Source organism: Pleurodeles waltl, chromosome 3_1 (assembly GCF_031143425.1).
Source record: "Pleurodeles waltl isolate 20211129_DDA chromosome 3_1, aPleWal1.hap1.20221129, whole genome shotgun sequence".
NCBI lineage: Eukaryota > Metazoa > Chordata > Amphibia > Caudata > Salamandridae > Pleurodeles > Pleurodeles waltl.
In genome coordinates this window covers 653,766,962-653,789,533 of record NC_090440.1, presented here as the reverse complement: position 1 = coordinate 653,789,533, position 22,572 = coordinate 653,766,962, and the positions used below count along the sequence as shown (strand labels likewise).

At 44.5% G+C, this 22,572-nt stretch overlaps 1 protein-coding gene across 3 annotated transcripts in view; it reads right to left on the bottom strand.

Moving 5' to 3' along the window:
- The window catches only part of SYT8 (synaptotagmin 8), a 226,787-nt gene that overhangs the window by 56,822 nt on the left and 147,393 nt on the right, over positions 1–22,572 (bottom strand). For all 3 annotated transcript variants that reach the window (XM_069223164.1, XM_069223163.1, XM_069223162.1), the window contains 2 exons: positions 19,503–19,666; positions 17,767–17,862 (listed from right to left, as the gene is read on the bottom strand). In XM_069223164.1, the coding sequence (XP_069079265.1) occupies positions 17,767–17,862; positions 19,503–19,666 (260 nt within the window). The remainder of the gene's footprint in view (positions 1–17,766; positions 17,863–19,502; positions 19,667–22,572) is intronic.

The following is a 22,572-nucleotide window of genomic DNA, read 5'->3' as shown; positions in this document are numbered from 1 at the left end:
TACTTCTTGCGCAACAGGAGGGGTTTTTCCATAAAGCTCCGTCTATGGGTTTTTTAAGACATAAAAGAGACCCAGTTCGACAGTAGCGGATTCAGAGACATCAATCAGGATTCAAACGTCGGATGCCTGATATAGATTTCCCGTGAGGGTAGAGATCTCTCTTTCTCTTTCGCAGTCGAATGGGGTCATTGGCTTGCTGGTAGGAGAAAGATGAAGCACCTGTTAGGCCCTACGGTGATGCATTTTTAATTAATTTTTTGCTTTGCATTATAATATAGATATATACATTTGTTGTGTATATTGCAGTGGATAATAAGTTATGTATGTTTTCATTTAATCGTTGTGATTACTTTTAAACGTGTGCTTTCAACATGCTAATCTCCTTTTAGGAACCTTGCCTAGTGAAATAATAAATGTCTTCTTTGGACTAAGAAGTGCATTATAGAAATTTTTTGTCAGTGCATGAGTGTTTCACCTCGGTCATTAGAGAAAAGCAAAACAAGAGCCAACGTTAATTTTGCCTACACTTTAACCTCAGCAACCGGCCAGCCCCTTGTTGCTGGTGGTGGGTGTTTGGGGTTAACTTGTACCTCAACCTGTGAACTTCCTACCCCTGGAGACTGGAACCATAAGTATTATACTTAACTGTGAAACAATCTAACTTTTCTTCCCCCCACCAACTGTTTCTGAAAATTGTATAACTTATCAGTTTCAAACAAAGTACTGTTGATACATATGTGAAATATGAATCTATTGAAGTACTTACCTGCAACTTGAATCTTGCGGCTCTAAAAAATAAATTAAGAAAATATATTTTTGCTATACACAAACCATTAGTCTGGAGTTAAGTCATTTAGTGTGTGCTTCTTCTACTGTCTGTGTGTGAACAACAAATGCTTTGCACTACTGTCTGATAAGCCTAACTGCCCGACCACACTACAACAAAAGAGAGCATCAGTATTATCTACTTTAGCCTCTGTTAAGCCGCTGGGGAACCCCTGAACTCTGTGCGCACTATATCTCATTTTGATATGGTATATACAGAGCCAGCTTCCTACACATGCTAATTTTGCTATTCTTGGAGTAGGTTTGCTAGAACCTTTCCCTTCCAAGATGCTGACTAAAGGCTTGTGATCTGGGCGTATAATGAACTCCTTGCCCCAAAGAAAAGTTTTAAACTTTGTAACTGCCTAGGCACAGGCTAACAGGTCACCGTATGAATTACCGAATACATTGACTCTGCGCCTCTCAGCTTTCATGATGCAAAGGCAATGCTTTTTTCTCCTTTAACTGTTCTGTGTCTGAGCACTGCCCCAACCTGATCTGGCTAGCATCAGTGGTTACATCACAAAACAAAACAAAATAAAATGATGGACAGAGTGTTGAAACTTTTCAAACACTCTCCCCCAGTCACAGATCTGCTCACTGTGCCACTGGGTTCAAGCTAGCCTGGTTGATGAAGGGTGATACCCTGAAACTGGTCCCAGGATGCTTGTTTCCGGTCCAAGGAGGACGTGGCTTGGTAGTTCGGGCTGGACTGTTCCCATGAGGAACAGGATCAAGACTGATTTGCATATGGCTGGGTCCAAACTGAGGTGGCATGGTGAGCAAAAGAACGATGGAATAAACCCAGATCTGTGACAGGGGGTGGGTGATTGCATTGTTCAGCACTCCGTCCATCATCCTTTTGTGTTGCTAAAGTTGCCTTAAGTGGGAAGGGGATGCCCAGAAGTGGGTCCCTTGCTCACTGTGCCACTGGATTCAAGCTAGTCTGGCTGATGAAGGGTGACACTCTGAAACTGGTCCCAGGATAATTGTTTCTGGTCCAGGGAGGACCTGGCTTGGCAGTTCGGGCTGGACTGTTTCCATAAGGAACAGGATCAAGACTGATTTGCATATGGCTGGGTCCAAACTGGGGTGGCATGGTAAGCAAAAGAACGATGGATTAAACCCAGATCTGTGATTGGGGTCAGTGTTTGCATTGTTCAGCACTCTGCCCATCATCCTTTTGTGTTGCTAAAGTTGCCCTAAGTGGGTAGGGTATGCCCAGACATTGGTCCCTTGCTCACGGTGCCACTGGATTCAAGCTAGCCTGGTTGATGAATGGTGATACTCTGAAACTGGTCCCAGGATGCTTGTTTCCAGTCCAGGGAGGACCTGGCTTCGGAGTTCGGGCTGGACTGTTCCCATGAGGAACAGGATCAAGACTGATTTGCATATGACTGGGTCCAAACTGGGGTGGCATGGTGAGCAAAAGAACAATGGATTAAACCCAGATCTGCGACAGGGGGTGAGTGATTGCATTGTTCAGCACTCCGTCCATCATCCTTCTGTGTTGCTAAAGTTGCCTTAAGTGGGAAGGGGATGCCCAGAAGTGGGTCCCTTGCTCACTGTGCCACTGGATTCAAGCTAATCTGGCTGATGAAGGGTGACACCCTGAAACTGGTCCCAGGATGCTTGTTTCTGGTCCAGGGAGGACCTGGCTTGGCAGTTCAGGATGGACTGTTTCCATGAGGAACAGGATCAAGACTGATTTGCATATAGCTGGGTCCAAACTGGGGTGGCATGATGAGCAAAAGAACGATGGATTAAACCCAGATCTGTGATTGGGGTCAGTGTTTGCATTGTTCAGCACTCTGCCCATCATCCTTTTGCGTTGCAATAGCATCAGTGGCTACCATGCTTTGTAATTTTCCATTGAAGGACTGCAGGGATGGTCCAAGCTCAAGTTCTTTTTTTATGTCCTTCATGCTCTGTTCACATGTTTCATCCCATATAAACTCTGCATCCTTTTTTATTAATTTTCAAAGTGGTTCAACTTTTATTGCATAATTCTGAATGCATTTAGAGTGAAATTCACAAAAGTGACGAGAGTTCTTCCTTGTTATTCGGGGTTGGCGACTTTGAAATTGGAGATATCAACGACGGCTTTGGTCGAACTCCATGTTCATCAATGAGGTATCCAAGGTACTCTACTGTTCCTTTGACAAATTTACATTTGTCTTTTTGTAATGTTAGATGAGTGTCTTGGATTCTTTGTAGAACCATCCACAAAATGGACATGTGTTCTTCTTCTGCTTTGCTGTAAATTAGTATGTCATCTTGAAACGACCTTACGCCTTTCATTACAGAAAAAAGTTAGTTCATTATGCACTGGAAGACCGCCGATGCCGAACATAGCCAGAAAGGTAGTCTGAAAAATTGGTAAGCTATGCGTAATGAATGCTGTGTAATCTTTTAAGCCCTCTTCCAATTGTACTTGATTGTAAGCCACACTGAGGTCAAGACTTGCGAAGATCTTTGCTTTCTCCAAGGTCATCACCATTTCATTTATTAGAGGCAACGGTTGACAATCAGCTACCACATAGTGGTTGAGTTGGCGAAGGTCAATGCATAAACGGATTGATCCATTTCTTTTTAGCTATGACCACAGGTGATAACCATTCCGATTTGTTGATGGGTTCTATTATTCCATTGTCACAATTCTTTAAAACATCTTTGACCTCAGAACTGGCTGACAAAGGTACATTTCGTACAAATTGTTTGACAGGTTGTGTATTCTTTCTTTGAATTATTTTATGTTTAAAGTTCCTTAAGCATCCAAGTTTCCCAGTGAACACCTTCTTGTACTCTTCGGGGATAGCTTCTATACTGTTTTCTTTGATGCTGAACACATTAGGAGGTTGACATGGATTAATCATCATTTTCAGTTTCTGTTGCTCCAAACAACCAAGCCTATTGACACTGTAGTCTACTACGAATACCTTTGACGAAGCACTTTTCTCCTTGAACATCAAATCGGTGTTAAACACTCCTTACAGCTTTATTTTGTGACCTCCATAGGCTCCTGGAATTATCCTGCTACCATATAATGGTGCTTTGCATTCTAGGTTTTCGTAAATTCCCTTTGATAAAATAGTCATTCTGGATCTAGCGTCAACTAGCATCTCCCCATTTTCCCCATTCACATGCACATTGCATTTGGGTTGATTGTGCTATTCTTCCTTATTGATGATGGCCACTAGTAACACTAAATTTTCCATCATTTCACTGTCATCTTAGTCTTCCTATGATTTAGATTCCTCTACTTGCAGAATGTTTTTACACAAGACTTTCTGCAAACGTTTAGGAAATGTCCAGTCTTTCCACATCCTTTGCACATTTTGCCAATAGCAGGACAGCCCTTACTTGACGTCAAGTGGGTGCTTGACCTGCAGTGATAGCATGTTAATTTTATGTTGTGTGGATTTGAACCATTTTTTCTGTTGTATATTTTTGATTGATTCATGGATGCTTCGTCTTCTTTGTGAACTAGGTTGACGCCCGCATGATGGTTATCAGACTTGCACTGCAATTTCACTCCCTGGGCAGCCCTTTCAATACTCTTTATAGTTGATGTCACCTTCTCCAACATGACATAATAGCTTTTCTTGCGCCTTGACACAAGTGGTGCGCATTCCTACTTGATCGCGGATCATTTCATCTATGTCTTTGAATGAGCATGTTGCGGCCAGCCTTCTTAGTGTTGCAACATAAGACTCAATTGATTCTCCAGACGCTTGGTAGCGGTAGTAAAAGTTGTAATTTTCCATAATGACACTCATTGTTGTATCAAAATAGTTTTTCCTTCTAGTTTTGGCTTTAATGAATACATCCCTTTCTTGGCCTTCCTCTTCCTCTTTCTCAACAGGAGTTATGTGGTCAAATAACCTTCTTCCTTCAACTCCCAGACAATTATACATCATGGCTTGTTTTCTGTCTGGCTCATACTTGGTTACATCTATAGCTTCTAGGTTTTTTTCAAAACATTTGATCCACTGCGTCCAACTTTCTGCAGGTGATCCTGGTCCTTCTTGAAAGGTACTTGGCATTGCCACAGCATCCATTATGCCAGCCTTAGTTTTAATTTACTGGGATTACATTTAAAATATATTATATCCAATAGTCATTTAAAATAACTTCTTATTCTTGTAGTATTCATTTATTAGAGTTCTTAATTTTATTTTTAAGGATCTGGCTCCCTCCGCTGGTTATTTAGTGTATAACATATTATTAAGTTCAGTGTAATCAACAGGTTAATGCTTTCAGTTCTGTGGATGAACTCCGCCCAGGGTCTGGGCGAGGTGGCCAAGAGATCGTGCTTGCCAGTGGGGACCCTTTGTGGCTTAAGTGGGAGTGTTTTATTGGAGTTATTGTTAGTTATCAGACACTTCTCTCACCTTGTCAAGCCGTTAATTGAAGTACAAGGTATTTCCGAAGCTGTGGACACAACGCTGCTTCCAGCTATGTAATTTCGAAGTGAAGTGGTGTCTTCTGCAATGGTTCCCCCGTCCTCATCGCCAAATTTAAGGGTGTAATGATGAGGCAAACATAGCGAAGTGTAAGGCTTCTTTATTTCATTTGTTTCTCACACAATATGGGTGCTCAACCGTCGCAATGCTGATTGCCTCCTGAACATTCCAAAAGCCGTGTGCAGCTTGTGCCGCATGCACAGCCACACAGGGCAGGGGCGGACACAAATTGGAGGGCTAATAAACCGCGTGTTACACTCCACTGTATTGGTAGGACAGTACACAGGCTGGCCACATGCAAATGTGGACTCCGGAAACTGTTCAATGTGTCAACGCTTCGGAAATGAACAACGAAGTGAAAAGGGGAGCAGAGACGATCTCTGTAAGTAGGAAAGTCTATGTGGGGTGAGCAGATCACCTCTCGTTATGACCCTGTGTTTCCTTATGTTACTGACTCCAGTAAAGGCTTGCGCCTTCTTGTCACGCGCTGGTTTTCTTTGTGTGGAACGTGCTGGCTGTCTCTGTGTGCGGCATGAGTCTGTGCCCACCGAGGTCACGATCCGAATTTGCTGACTTGATTGCCTTCTGCCAGGTCTTGGCTAAAATGTCCTTTTCCCTGCCTCACAAGAGTTTTGCACCACCACAAACCACTGTCTGCAGTACAGATAGGGAGGCATACAATATATTGGGCATCGATACACTTAGCTAGAAAGGACTGGTGTTCTCTTGTCTTCTTCACACAGGTCATGCTGTCTCCCTCAAACTTGGGCTGGGATTCCCTTCTTCACATTGCAGTGCTTAATTAGTAAATAGAAATGTGCCATTGGCTACAGCTCACCTTTGAAACATGCAGCTGCTGCAATTAAATGTGCGAGCACAGAACACTGAGGTAACGCAATCCTGAAGCAATCTCGTGCCTCTTTATCCCATTTACAACCACTCCCCACCCCTTCAGCTCATTCTTGCAGCTTTCTGTGTTCTTCCTTTGTGCAGCTTTTTCATTTTTAGGTTGAGCATAGCAGCGAGCCGATGTGTTGGTATCTATGTAGGTTTTTAACCACGCCCACCTCATGCCCATCACTTTCACTCGTTTGTGGGCTTGCCTTTTTTAAATCCTTTGTTATTATTGGTAAATGCTTTATGTTTGCACCTCCATGGGGCAGGTTTGTTACCGCCTTGGTCATTGACCCTGCAACCTGAATAATTGCATGTTTGCTGATATGTTTGACTGCGAGCAAACTTCTTTTTGTGTCTCTCCTTTGTGCTCACACTCATGGCGACTGTGGCGCATTGAATCGGCTTCCCTATGTCAACTGTTTTACTTTACGTATTCAATTTAAGTGGCAAGAAAAGTCCAGTTAGGAATTTACAACGCCAATAGCTCCAACTCTAGCAAATGTGAGACCCACTGCATTGCAAACGCTTGTTCTCTTCCTGCATCTTTCCCAAATGAGTAAATGCTTGAGTCAGAAAAATAAGTGCCGGCCCTCAAAAATAAGTTCAGATGCTCCGCACCGGAAACAACCGCCCAAATTAAGCACTGTTGCACTGCCCTCAAAATAAACTACATGGCTGTCTGCACTCAGTATAGACAGAGCTCAGTGACCAATCTTGATCGATTTAAGAGTTTTTGCCACACTTTAATTAACTATCATGCTCCCTTTTACATATGAACAGGCTTGGAACAACAGAGCTCTGCTCTATGCAGGGTAGGCAAAGAAGGCACACCGCGGTGTACCATCATGTAGATGTTAAGATCTAACAGTAGATCTTCTGCTTCATATTGGCACTGGAAAACAAGGCACAGCACATGACTGGTCTCTACTGCGTTCTCAGCCTTTTTGTCTGGGGTTCTACCGACGGTTGGCAGATGCCTGACCAAATGTTGCCGAAGAAACGTAGTAAGCTCACTGGGAAAGGTTGAGTTTTTAACAGGTTGTAGGAAGCTGGCCTAGTTAGTGGTGGACACCTTTGGTATTGGCACCTTATACCAGGTCCAGGCAACTCCTATAAGTGAATGTAGGCTATGTCTAGGAAGCAATAGTTAGTGAAAAATAGTGAAAGCCTTAGGTTAGGGCCAAACATATACTAAGAAAGTGGAATGCGAGGTGTAGTCCCCCACTGAAGGATATTGAGTTGTTAGAGGAGAGCTTGAAGAACTAGGAACCCCAATGAGGTACCTGAGTAACACCCAGCGACCAGGAGAGCAGAGGTACGTATCAGGTCTTCCCAACGACTAGCAGGAGGACTTAGAAAAAGGATTGTACAAGAACAGGACCAGACAAGAAGAAACCAAAGGTTGATTCTGTAAGACGAGGACCTGTAAAAGAAAGGGACAAAGACCAGTCCCACAATGGAGTGTCCAGTGGGGGCAGGAACCACTACCCACCCTTCCTCGGATAAAGAATCAGGTCGATGAGGGAAGACGAAGACAAGCTGTGGAACCCAGGAGCTGAAGAGGAGTCCTTGGGGCAGTGCAGACGGTGTCCCACATCGGTTGTCGGGTTGCAGATGGTCAGTGGTGCAGAAGAGCCACCACCAAACCTTGACAAATGCAAGAGGAGCAAAAGAAGAGTTGCAAGGCTGAAGAGAACCAGCAATGCCCAGGGGACTCAACCCTTGGAGGGGAGTCCGAGATGACCCCCAGCAGTCGGGAGTGCCAACAGAAGCAGTCGCAGCCCCCACAGGAAACCCACTGGCATCAGGCACAGTAAGCCGCAGTGAGGACCAGTCAGCACACCTGAAGAGGAGTCCCATGTCACTGGAGCAGCAGAGAGGAGACTGTGGCAGGATGAAGTGCTGGAGGCCAGTGCTACTCGAAGCCTGAGGATCCCTTGGAGCAGGAGACAACAAGCCTTGGTAGTTGCAAGAGTCACAGTGCACAGGGGTACTGTCCTGCAAGGAGAGGCAAGGGCTCACTGTCTCCCAAGTTAGAAAGCTGGCAGACAGGATCAAGGGGACATTCCTGACCACCATCTGTGATGCAGGATCCACGCGGTTCCAGAGGAGTCAGAACCACACAGGCATTGTTGCTGTAGGTGCCTGCAGGGGAGTGACTCCTTCACTCCAAGGGATATTCCTTCTTGGTTCTTGGTTCTTTGTGCAGGCTGAAGTCTCGTCAACCTCAGAGGATGCACAGCCAGGGAAATGTTGCAGTTGCTCGAAGGAGCCAGAGAAACAATGTTGCACAGCAAGGTCATCGCAGGAGTTGCAGTCTTGTTGGTTCCTGAAGAATCCTGTTGCAGTTCCAGTGGCCAGAAGTGGAAGTAAACAATGCACAGGAGTCCTGGTGGAGTCTTGCATGTCGAATTTGGGGACTCACCCGCATGGAAGTCCCTAAATGCCCTAAAAGGGGGTTTGGTCACCTAGCATGGTGACCACCTATCAGGAGGGGGCTCTGACGTCATTTGCCTGACCTGGCCACTCAGATGCTCCCAGGGGCCTCTGCACATCTTGTTTTCAAGATGACAGAATCAAGTGGCCACCTGGAGGAGCTCTGGGCACCACCCCTGGGGTGGTGATGGAAAGGGTGACTCCCCTTTCCTTTGTCCAGTTTCCTGCCAGAGCAGGGACCGGTGCAAACCAGTTTATGCACAGAGGGCACCAAATGTACCCTTCAAAGAAAACTGTGGCTTGGGGAAACTACCCCTCCAAAGCCTTGTAACACCTATTTCAAAGGGAGAGGGTGTTGTCTCCCTCTCCCACAGGAAATCCTTTGTTCTGCCTTCCCCTGCTTGAGCTGGTCAAGCACCAGGCAGGCAGAAACCTGTCTGTGGGATAACAGCAGCGCGGGCTACCTGGAAAACCCTAGAAAACTGGTAGAAGCAATACTGGGGGTCCTCTAAGGAGCCCCCCAACTGCATGGAATCATACAACCAATACTGGCAACATTATTGGGGTATGATTCCGACATGTTTGATACCAAACATGCCCAGGTTCGGAGTTACCACTATGTAGCTGGAGAGAGGTAGTGAGTGACCTATGTCCAGTACATGGGTAAAATGGCTTCCCCGCACTTATGAAGTCCAGTGCAATGGAATGGGAATTCATAGGGGCACCTCTGCTCATGCAGGGGTGCCCTCCCATACAGGGACCTGTGCCCTGCCCTCTGGGCTACTAGGGCCTACAATAGGGGTGACTTACAGTGACCTGGTGTACTGACCTGTGGTGAAAGGGTACATGCACCTTTTCACACAGGCTGCAATGGCAGGCCTGCAGACACATTTTGCATGGGCTCCCATGGGTGGCATAATACATGCTGCAGCCCATGGGGGACCCCTGGTGCCCCACTACCCTGGGTACCTAAGCACCATATACTAGGGACTTCCAAGGGGACACCAGTATGACAATTGTGGAGTGCACACAGGTCCTTAGTAACCAAGTTTAGAGGGAGAGAGCACAATCACTGGGGTCCTGGTTAATAGAATGCCAGTAAAAAACAGTCTAAGAACAGTGATAGCAGGCAAAAATTGGGGTTTCCATGCCAAAAAGAGGGTACTTTCCTACAATAATAAACATTTATATTTTTATTAATGCTGTTGTTGAACTCAATTCAATAACCAATAGTGTTCATATGCTTCCTCCCTCATGAAGTCATCTTTCAGTCAGCTCATTCTTAAATGTTTTGATCTTTGCCTTTATTTGTGATGCTCTCCCCCACCTCGCCCCCACTCTAATGCAGCATTTCTTGCTCCCTGTAGAACTTTTTCTGATGTTTAGCGCTCCACTGCCCATGGGACATGTTCCTGTTAAATAAAACTGTACACCAGTAGTAAAAAACATGACCATAGTCTTGTTTTTGCATTCTGATACCCGAGGGCTTCACTTTTAGACGTGCACGTGTTAAAATGAATGGGATATTTTGCTTATCATTCTCTAAGATGTGCCACAGCAGGCTGTGTTGTCTGTACTGGTCAAACAAAGTATTTTGACTTTTCATCAAAATCCTTTATTTTAAGGTGTGGTCTCAAAATAACAAACAAGCTGTGAACCAATGCCCTCACCAGCATTGGTCATATGGTTGAACAAAGGGGTGCCACCCTCGTTGTTCTCCATTTTAGCAGTTCACTGTAGCTTTTGCACTGCTGTTTGCAACTCTTTATACGCCTCATACTCAGTAGCGGTCACTGCAAATGTCAAAAGAGGGTTCGGGTGACGCTGAGGACGGGGGGAATAAATCATTAAAAAAAAACCTTACCCTCCCTGCGGCTGTCTCCTGACGCCCCGCTTCTCTGCTGTTCTGGTGTCCCAGCATTCACTGGGACACCAGTACAGGCTCCCTAGCAATCCTGGTGCTGCCCTTATGCTCAATGGCTTGGACTGCCGCTCAGACACTGCCATCGGGTTTGCGTAGTTTCTCCAACCCAGATGTTTAACACAGCCAGGCTGGAGAAATCTAAGTGCGCATGTGTGTTTGGCTGGCCTAAGAAGACACTCCATTCCTCCTCCTCTTCCTCTGCCCCCTCCCATGGCCCAGCCCCACCCCTTCCTTCACATGATAGCTGAGCCAGCAGAAGAAAAATAAAACGATAATGAAGTATTGTTTTATTTTTCTGCTGATGGCTCTTAGCCAGGGGGCGGTGCTCCTCTGCCGTTGCGGAGGAGCCGCCCCTGCTCATACTGTGGTTTTGTGTATTTTTTAGTATACCGTTCAGTGTGGAGTACAGATGCCGGTGCCCACACATCAACAGCGAAAAAATGTCAATGTACTTGCTTTTGCTGTTACATACAAATGGTATTTATGATTTGCAGTGCTTAATATGTAAAAAACTAAAACTAAAATAAGTGCCAAGGCCCAAGATATTTTTTAGGCTGCCACTATGACTTGCAACACCCATTGTTCATTCTGGTGCTGTTAAATTCCAGTGCTGACACTAACTATTACACTCCTACAAATATGAAAATGTATGTTACTTTAGGTCACCCAAAGCTATAGGAGTGGCATGAAAGCATTGATATTATTTGCTTAATGCATATTGAATTGTTAAATATGGTAGCTGATGTGCTGTGTTTAAAATTATATAGACAGTGCCACAATGTGGTGGAATACAAACGTGTGCTGGTTTCATTAAATAAGTGATGACGCAGAGTCCTGGCAAACACTGGCTCAAATTAAGGACTGATGACTTGATAACAAGGCAGGTCACACAAACTGCAGTCACGTGAACAACATCAACCACTGAATCCAAACAAGCACTGGCAAAACCAGTAGGTCTGTCATTGGCTACCATCCTCTTGATTGTGCCAATGCTTTGTTTTTTGTTACCTCTTTTGTAAAATGTTATTGATAGTGGAGCTGCTGAGCCATTGCCGATATAAAAAAATGTCTAAAAGAAAAAGTACGTTTTGTCCTAAAAAGCAAACACATATTGCCATAGTTGACTCTGAAGGGAACTAGTTTGAACGTAGATGCGCTTATTATGAAAGAGCAGGAACCTGTTACTCCCACTGAAAATAGCCAATGGCTGAAGTGGGCTGACTGCCATATGTTGTAGTGGGTCGAAGAAAGATGTGAAGGACACAAAGATGCGAAGGACATAACAACAGACCTATGGAGGAAGAGGGCTGGCTGAGAAGGCCCAATAACTAAGTAGATCATACAATATCACTTTAGTAAATTTAAAGGGTTCTGGCTATGCCAGACCTAAAAGTGTGGTAGAGAGAGTCTAGAGAGAATTACAAGTCTAGAATTTAGCATGAATAGATGGAAGGCTGAGGCCGAGACTCCAAGAATGCATTCTACAAGAAAGTTTGGTAAATGGAGGACATTCAGCAAAACATGGTGGACGTCCACTATGCCCTGTTTAGGGAGCTTAGGGCCTCTACGCTCTCTAAATAGGGTGGATAGGTGTAATTATATCTGTATTTAACCCCTGCTCCATCTTGACCACTGCCATTTTGTGCTTAACTTAGCTTCAAACACCGTCACATTGGTGGTGCAGGTATTTTTCTGTTTTTTGCTCAGACAGGGACATAACACGGAGGAGTGAGGGAAAGATAAGTCTGTACCAGAAGAATGTTTATGGTACGACAGGGAACAGTTCGGTCTTGGGATTGCACATTGGGATGTGGCCAAATCTCTTACATGCTCTTTCAACACGGACTGGTACAGCCAGTGTTTGAACAACAACTCACAATATGGGAGGGGGTAGTTTCTAGAATTCTCCTCTCTAGCTTGTTTAAGGTTTTTAAAAAGGAAACCTGACCACTCGGGTTAGAGACAGAACTAATTCTAGGGGAAGGATGCCTTTGCCCGGTTCCCATTGAGGGTCGTCTACATCGCATCATGGTGATGCATTTTTAATTTTTATTTTTAGCTTTGTATTGTGAATGAATATATAATCACTGTATATGCAGATATATAATCCATGATTAAAGTAGTGTATTTTCATTGTTTGTTTCTATGATCCTTATCATTCTACTGCTGTGATTATTTTCAGAAGTGTATTCGTGTTGCTGCATTTCACCTGCCTGCTTCCCTATTTGAACCTTAATAAGTGCTTTAATAAATGTATTAAACAGAGCTCTGCATTGTTGGAATTTATTTTATTTGTGTTTCCTCGCAGTCTGAAGTACAAGCAAAACAATGGGAAATCTGCTGCTTTTTGGGGTATGTCCTGCATCTGCCAAACTCTATGTGAAGCCCTAAGGGTTGCTTAGCTATTCAAGGAAAAGCATGCATGCACAAAACAATTCCTAAAAATTACTTTCAACACTACAGACAATTTCCAATCAGAAGCATCCCTTGAGTCTCAGAACGAGAATCAAATAATGACCCAAACCTCAAGTATGTGAATGTTTTTCAGGGAAACTAACCAAAAGGTGGCATTAAGAAAGGATGCAGCCTCATGAAGGGGCCACCATCCTTCGGCCACACCTTTGAATATGCATAGAAATGGATGCTAACTGCCTTTACGAAGACAAGAACGAGACTTAACTTTCATTTCTCAAGATCCAAGAATATGTTGGACTACAGGCTTTTGGCTCAAAGTGAAGCCAGGCAGAGAGAAGACTAAGATGCACTTGACAGACCACCACACACCCTGAAACATTCCTTAGAAATAATACAGTGATTTCAGTAGTAAAATAAATTGATTTAGCTCCCATGATAGTGATTTTGTAGAGTCTCATTTGGGATCTGTATGTGCTAATGGTGGAACGAAAGTAGCTATGGTTCAACAATCATTACATGTTATCATTTTGCTGTTGATGCTAAAGATGTCATGCATAAACTATTTGCAGCTACACAGGACGGGCAAGACTTTATGATGTGATATGGTGCTAAGTTGATAGATAGCTTTAGGGTGGTGCGACTGGTGCAGCCGCACCTGGCCCTGACTTGGATGAAGGGCACTGTAATCAAAAATAACTTATGGGTTTAAAAGCAGTAAACTTCCATGTGCGTCCAGCAGTTTTCAGGCAACAATACAAATGCCAAGATAACTCTGGTGTTTAGTGTTCCTGCTGGTGAGAGATTGGAATTTTGTCTAGTGGCAGTTTTGACTCATCACAGAGGCTGAGAGGGTTATTGTGCCTGCTGCAAAGAAAGTGTACCATGCAGATCACAGAACTGAGTGTGAGTGAATTATGAGTTGCGATGTAAAGGAAATGAAATGTATGTCAGAGAGAGGCTATGGAGGCCCCAAAAAAGACTGTTTCCCTGGGCGCTACCAGTGCTAAAGCCGGCCCTGCGAGGACGTGGTCTAATTTAAGGGTAATTGCTGATATCTCTGATATAAGAAGAATGCAGAAAAACTGGGGATTCAACAATTGTAGGAAGGAAAGCCCAGTTTACGCTTACTTCTGGGTTTGTGTGTGTGGTATGTGACCCCAATTGTATCTGGACTAATGTGCTCAAGTTATCAAGAAGATGGCTGGTGGTATGTAAAGTAGCCTCTTCTACTCATGTATTGAGCCACTGTATACAGGATTAGGCAATAGAAATCAATAATTTTATGAACAAAAAGGTGAAATATAGTTTGTCTCATGCGTTAAATCATTGTATATTACACAATGCTACAACATGGACTATTAGATTGGAAACCTTATCGGGAGCACGAACAAGAGAATATGTCATAGTTTCAGTAGTATGCAGACTTTTCACCTTGTTTTTTCAGCCAACTGACATTTCACTGCCTTTACTGCAGCACATAATTGAATGGCGCTGTAGTTTGAGGTGGTGAAATGTGAATGGGCAGAGAGGGGAGCGGGCCACCACACATAAAAAACGGAAAAAAGAAAAAAAGGCATTCACTGTGGCACAAATGCCGGCATCAAGAGTGGCTCAATGTTGGTCCCACGGTGAAAAGTCTGCAAGTGAGTTTCAGTCTTGGCACTATAGTGTGCCCCGAAATCTATTTCAAGGAGAAGTCTATCAACAGACCCTTTTAGGCACTCACCTTTCACTTCATTTATGCATACATCCAGATCAGGGGCGGCTCCTCCATAATAGCGGAGGAGCGTCGCCCCCTTGCTCATAGTCATGCAGTGATAAATAAAATGATTTAAAACATTTTTTTCATTTTAATTGTCGCTGTCTCTCTGACAGCCAAGGAATCTAGGGATGGGTGGGGCTGGGCTGGGCCATGGCAGGGAGGGGTAGTGGTGGGCACTGTAAAGTATGCATGTCGGTTTGGCCGGCCGTTTTAGGACGGCTAAACTAACATGTGCACTTACATTTCTCCAACACAGCTGTCTTACACAGCCGGGTGGAGAAATGGCACAAGCTCCCTGTGCCTGAGTCAGCGTCAAACCAGCCCACTCAATCCAATCCCGGCGCTGCTCTCATGCATGAGAGCAGCATCTGGATTAGAAGTCTGCTTTTGTGGTGAATGCCTGGAGGAGAGCGAGCGGCCAGCAGCGGGACCGGCAGCAGCAGAAGCAGGTAAGTTATTTTTAATTTTTCTTTTTACACACCCCCACCTGACAACCCCTTCTGACACCCCTCAGCCCCCCCACCTAGCCACTTTTGATTGGCGGCAGCCGCCACTAACCCAGATGCGAGTACAAGTGGGGATAGGAGTGCTGTATGCCGTAAGAGTTAATAACAAAGTAGCATTCAAGCAGTGCTCAGTTATATATACAGTGAGATACAAAACTCCATTAGTTAACTTCTCACATGCCCCCTCTCCTTTCTCTAACTCAGCAAAGACTGGTCACTGACTGCATTCAAGGTAAAAATTAAACAGTGACTCGTAGTGAACTCAGCGGCCACCTAAGCCACCCAGAAACCACCTTCACTTCACAGGCAGCTGTTTGTACCTGGCCATCTGCCAGGTTCGATGCTATGCACAGGCACGACCAGAATCCTGCTTAAAGCAGCTCTCCAACACAGAGACGCTATGAGATAATGCTGCCTTAGTATCTGGAAAGCAGCTGTGTAAATTGGTAACAGAAACCAAGACTAAATAAATGAGAGTAAAGGCACTGGGGATCTGAGCAGTTTTGATGAATCTAGTTCTTGTGCAAAATAGCCAGTTGTGGCTCAAACATATTATAATATTTCTGCCAAAGGAAGTGTGAGAAAATCATATTTGTAAAGTGTATTCAAGCAAAGATTAAAATACTCATGTTGAAACCTTGAATCCTCTTATTTACTTAGAACTATGTCCCATATGAGCAATCAGCACAGCAAGACTCTTGCTCATTAGAGATTATCAGGTATGTGGCTAACCGAGTGTGCTTACGTTTTTGGAACATTTTGTACATCAAAATTAGTGGCAATTCTATAACAGTCCCTGTGTGTAAAGAGGATAGAGAGGATTGCCGCAATTGTGGTCATAAACCATCGGTCATTTGCTGTCTCCTGACTTGGGATGGTAAATGATTCGCAAAGGGGGAGCTGCCCCACTGCAACGGATTTCCCGTTGGGAAACGTGTTAACATCCTTAGAAAGAGCAGGTAGGTGATTCATAGGACCACTGCTTGCTCATTCTGAACTATTCCCAAGCAGGAAACATTTTATTTTAAAAGAAGTATGTAGTATGCATTAAGATATTCCATTTTATATTCACACGTATTCACTTTACCTATGTACTTACCTGTATTCACACTACATACGGTACTGTTACCTACCTAGCATTTATGGCAATGACATGTATTCCATGTGTTCTATTGTTTATTTATGTATTCCTTGAAGTTGAAGGTGGATTCTGGATTTCAGGGTAAACTACAGATCTTATCCTAAATTGAATTCCTCGTGTTTGGTGTGGGAGACTGAATTAACCACACTACTTGTACCAAATGTGGTATGGGGTTAATTCAGTCTTCCACGCCAAACACAAGGAATTCAATTTAGGATAAAAAAGCATCTTTCCTTTAAAAGGGCACAGGCTGTGTTTAAAAACAAAGTGTTTGGTAAAGCTGTCCAGTGCAGGCATCCATGTCAGCACTCACAGGTCATGACAGTGGGCAGGGCTGACTTTAGCGTTGGTAGCACCCGGTGCAACAATCGTTGTTGCAACTCCCCCCCCCCCCCCCACCCACACACACACACAAATGACCTCCTTCTCCACAAAACCCTTCTCTACCACCGTCCAACAGAGCCCCTCATCCCTCCATAGTCCCTTACTGGAATCCATTTCATTTGTTTATAAAGCTACTCATAGTTCATTGACAATGTTATATGATCTGCATGGTTTAAGTTCTTTGCAGCAGGCACATTAACCCTCTGCGCTAATTTATGATTAGTCAAAACTGCCACTAAAGAAAACTCTCTCTCCAGCGGGAACATTAATCACTAAAGTTGTCATTTTTATTGTTGCTTGAAAACTAGTGGACACAAGAAAATCAGCTGCACGTGCTATTAAACCCATATTTTTTTTTTAACACAGCACCCCCTCCCATTCCCTAAGATCAGCGCAACGTGCGGCTCCACCGCCCTAAAGTCTGTCCCGATAGTGGGTCACAAATCGTGGCCTGCCTAGTTGATATTTATTAGTCAAGATGTTTTGTGACCCTAAGGGAATGGACAATTTGCGATGCAACCTATTGCCATGTAAGTCGCATCGCAAACAGCACGTCCATTTGAAAACCAGACGGCGCTCAGATTGCTTATACCTGGTTTGTAAATGGGAATAATACATCAGGCCCAACGTCCCTGAAATGTAAGTCCTCAAGTATTTCAGAAACACGCGTTTTAGTGCATCTATACTCTACGTCACTCAGAGACTGCTCTCACAGTCACAGACAGAAGAGGCACTCCCTAACCTACGCGGATCATTTGTAGGAGCGAGAACAACAAATTGAGACCAGGAGTACCAGTGGCGTAATGAAACTTGAGGGGAGGCCCCCTGCACAGTACATGGAGGGCCACGCAGGAGCTGTCAGGCCGGAGTACTGTGCAGAGAGGCCCTCACGGACCTCGGGGCCAAACGCAACGCGGAGACTGCGGGGGGCGGGGAGGGGGTTTGTTACGGCACTGACGAAGACTCTGGAACTGCCAAAGAAACGCATTGTTCCATGCATACAGCCATACCTCTTCCCTGAGAAAATTGTACTCCAAGGAGTACTGCAAGCTTCCCTTCTGTGCACCCTCAACTCTGGCATCGAGATCATCCATGTCCGGCTGCACCTGTAGAGACAGATAAAAAGACGAGAGTTCACATGGCCTGTGAGTGAGAACCAGCACTCTACTGGAACCCCTAATGACAGTGGATCACATGGTCTGAGAGGAGTGACTCACACTGCCATCAATTATGAACCATCAGGCCTGAACCACACATGAGCTATGATAAGCGAACCACACTAAACCAGACCAATCAAACCAGTCGATAGTCGATCACGTGGTCTGTGAGTGACAACATGCACTGCACTGGGTCCCACCCTACCTGTAGATCTCATGCTTTGTTAGAGGCGACCTATGATCTCCTGGTACATCAGCCAGAAGGACATGACATCTCATGGTCTGTGAAGTATGAACCACACTGCACTCGATCTTGAGCCATCAGACTACGACCTCGCATGATCCGTGAGTGACGAGGCTCACTGTACCAGACCATCAAACCAAGGGCTCGTGAGACCTGCAAGTGAAGACCCACACTTCACTGGACCCAACAGATCATGAGATCAAATGATGTTTGAGTCAAGACCCAATGTTTGCCTCTATAAATCGTGATACAAACATTGTCACACAATATGATGAGCACAAACCCACTTGGTTGATTTCTCCTCAATAAATATGCTGAGAATCTGAAAAAAAGCATGGTGGCTTCATTAAAGCCATCTGCTTCGTGTACACTCTGGGACTAGCGCAATGTGAATAAAGGATCTAAAAAAGAATAGCACATACTTACAAAGCATCCACTATGAGTCAAGCCCCTGACCCTTTAGTCCGGAAGAAGTTTCCATCAGCAGCAATTACCTGCTGAGGGAACATGCCAGCTTAATAAAGCCTACAAAGTTAAACTCACTAATGGTCCTACTGTGAACCTTGAATTTCTTAAGTTTAAGTGCACGCTGCGGAAGCTATCACCTTCTAGAACTACAGATCTTGATTTCATTCTATTAACAATTCACTAAAGACTTATCACAGGTTCCAGTATTTCTGGTGCTGACCGAAACTTCTGATGTTAGCCATGTAGTGGGAAGTGCCCACAAGCATTCACAAAGGGAACACTTGAAATATATATGCCATGTGTATGAACTGTATTGTACTCAGCACATAAGTTCATATGTGAAGGATCAATGTTCCCCTTTTTTAGTGACTCGTCCTTCCCTGCGTATACGTGCCTGTTTTATTTTAATCAATAGAAGGGCCTATAAGCAAACCACGATCAGCAGTAAAAAACCTAAATATGGGTCAAATTTAGCACACACGTAGGAGGTAAAACTATACCTTTGGATAGAAGACGTGTTTTCTTTTTAATCCTACACTGGGCTAATAATTGCACTACTTCACATGCACTCCATCAGGGTTTTGACATGTGCCATTATTTGGGATCCTATTGTATTGTTTTTTTTTTCAAATTTTCGAATTTTAATTTTTTTTAGTGAAATATTACTAAAAAACTGTGATATAACAGTGTACTACTGCTCAATGTTACACAGGCTTTGTACTCCTGAATCTCCATGCATTTGTATTCTTGCTGGGAGATTGAGACTGATCTTGGTTCACAGTGTCATTTTTTCCGACTCTACTAAGTTTGAAATAAAAGGATCCCTGGAAGAGGGTAGCAGGTGGCACTGAGGGCAGTTAAACACGCAGGGACTCACCTGGCTGGTTGTGGTGGCTCCATTGACGCTCAAGAGGTTGATCCTGTCTTTGCTCTTGCCCTTCTTCTTCTTGCGACAGCAGCACTTCACCATGATGCAGATGATGCAGAGCAGGATCAGCAGGCCCGCTGCCGCAGCTATCGCTATCAGAGCCCATTGTGGTACTGGTGGGAAAGAAGGTAGAGGAGTGACCAGAGTGTGAGAGGAGGAACGAGAGGTGGGACAATGGGTAAAGCAAGAGGAGCAATTAAGGAGAACAGTGACAGGGGTGAGCAGAAGAGCGACCACAGCGTGTCACGAGGTGATAGATGGGAAAATGAGAGGAGTGATCAAGGACAATACCAGAGAGAGCTGAAGAGCGGCCAGCAAGAGAAAGAAGAACAAGCAGTGAGGGGGTAGAGTGAGAGGAGCAATCAAGGGGAACAGTGACAGGATTAGGTGAGCAGAAGAGCAACCAGTATAAGTGAGCAGAAGAATAAGAGGTGAAAGAGAGGAAGGAAGGGGAGGAAGAGCAAAAGGAGGGGAATGGAGAAGATCAGGCAGCGAGAGAGTGAAGACAAACAAGTAAGAGGAGAGAAAAGAAATGCAAGAGGAGAGAGTGGAGTGAAGAAAGGGAGGAGAAAAGTGACAGTGGATCAGAAAAACAAGAGGAGAATGGAAAGGAAGAGCAAGACAGGGAAAGATAAGAGTGGGAATTGGTTAAATTCAAAAGAGCAGAAGACAGAGGGTAAAAACAAATGTGGTTGGTGAGGATATAAAAGATAGAGGAGACAAGGATGTGAATGGAAATAATGAGAAGAAAAGAGGAAAAACAAAACAAAGAAGAAGAAAAAGGGAAGAAAAGGTCAGAGATAAGAGACAGAGAAGGAGAAAAAGAAACAGAATCTGAGAAGGGGGAACGGGAAGGGGAAAGGTAAGACATGAAAAGTTGGAGATCGAAGAAGTGCAGGTTAAATATAAAAAAGATAAAAAAGATAAGACATCAAGGAAGAGATTGATGAGGATGGTAGATAAGAAAAGAAGTAGGGAAGCACATGAAGAATTATGGAAACAGAAGATAATGTGAAAAGAAATAATGTGAAAAAAGAAAGTCAGAAATATGCCATCCTATCTCCAAGACACAAAATATATCCTAAATACGATGAAAGATTAAGGCCCTCATTACGAGTGTGGTGGTCTCAAGACTGCCACACTCGCGATGGCGGTCGGTCCGCCACAGTCCGACCACCCTATTATAATCGTGGCAGATGTGCCACGGTCCGACCACCGGCACTGCCAGGTTGTCGCCTCTCGACAGCCTGGCAGTCTCGGCGGTCACAATCCGCCAGGGAAGCCCTGCAAGCAGAGTTGCCCTGGGGATTACGAGTCCCCTTTCCGCCAGCCTTTGCATGGCAGTCTTACCTCATAGGCAGTGCAGGGGCCCCTATGGACAGCCCGAATTATGGGCAGTGTAATGCGCGACGGGTGCTTTCGCACCCGACACACCACAACATTGCCGCCGGCTCGATTACGAGCCAACGCCAATGTTGTGGTGAGTTTTCCGCTGGGCCCGTGGGCGGGAATGCTGTTTTTGCCCGCTGGCCCAGTGGAAAACTCCTAATAGGGTAGGCAAAAGACCTCCATTACTGGCGGTCTTTTGCCTGCAGCGGCTTCGGCGGTCCTTTAATGAGGACCTAAGTGTTTGACGCTATAGCTGATCTATTAATTGGACTCAATGTGATCAACTTTACCTTGCAGTACTTCTGTGGGGAATACCTTTGCCCAACGTATGACAAAAATGTATATGCATAAGTTTGAACAAACACACATCTATTCAGAGATCAATCTATACTATACTTCCATTATTACTTAAAAGCAGTATATAGATGAAACAGGAATGAAGGAATTAATCAGATGTATCAATGACTGTGACCCACACTTGAATTTTACCCACCACAATATTTGGTTTTGGACCTCTGGATCACGGCATAGAGCGGATACCTAAAGATAGAGGTTAATAGAACACCAAAAGAGAGAAACTCCCTTTTACCCTTTAATAGTGAGTATCCCAGAGCATTAAGGAGAATTTGCCAGTAGGGCAGTACCTACCAATTAGAATTGTTCTCATCCTGTTACAAAATGACAATATGCTGAAATCCTAACTGAACATCCTCAATACTGGGAATTTGAATCTGAAGAAACCTCTGTTCACTTAAAGGCAGGATATGTGGCACCGCGGACTACTGCGGAGTCCCTTTTTCGGACCGTGGTCGGGCCAGCAGTCAGCTTTTCGGACACAGGAACTGTAGCGGTCCGCTTTTTTGTGCTCATTTGGCGTTTTTGCTGTGGTGCGGCCCAGGAGGCACATTTTGTGCTCCGGGTTGCGCCGCAGCCCCTGACAGCCTCCCTGCCTTTCCCTTCCTGCTTACCTAGTTGGGTCCTTTCTCTTTTTTCTTCTTTTTTCTCCTTTTTCTTCTATCTTCATGTCTTCTTTCCTCTTGGTCTTCCATAATGTCTTCTTCCTTGATGTTTGTCTTCCCAGCAGGCCTCTTTCCTTTTCCTTTTCTACTTGGTCTTTTTTCTCATTCATTTCTATGTGGTCTTTCCCAATCCAAGATGGTGTGGTACTTTCTTCCTGTTTTATCACTTCCTGTTTCATGGTATATAAGCACTGCAGTTCCCTCCTTCTTTGCTTTGCAAACACTTCTGTCATGGTGGTGATCCTCACTCCAGTTTCCAGTTTTCAACTCACTCCTACTTCTTCACCAAGAACTGACTTCTATGTTTTGCCTTTTTTCATTGTTTTTTCAGGAGTTCCTGTGATAGAGGTTTTTCCCATTACTTTGACTTTTCCTTTAGGAGTCCTTCTGGAGGGTACGGTCTCTGCCTTGGCATTTTTTCCATTCAGCAGCACCATGGCTACTAGAAGGGGATGCCCTTCTCTTGGCCAGTCCAGAACCAGTAAGAAATAAGGCGTCTCTCCAAGTACTGCAGCCTATGGCGGTAAGAGATGTGCAGACAGTGACACAATAGAAGCCTCCTTGACTACCTGGTACACACACACACACCCAAAGCAAGTGGATAGAACAGA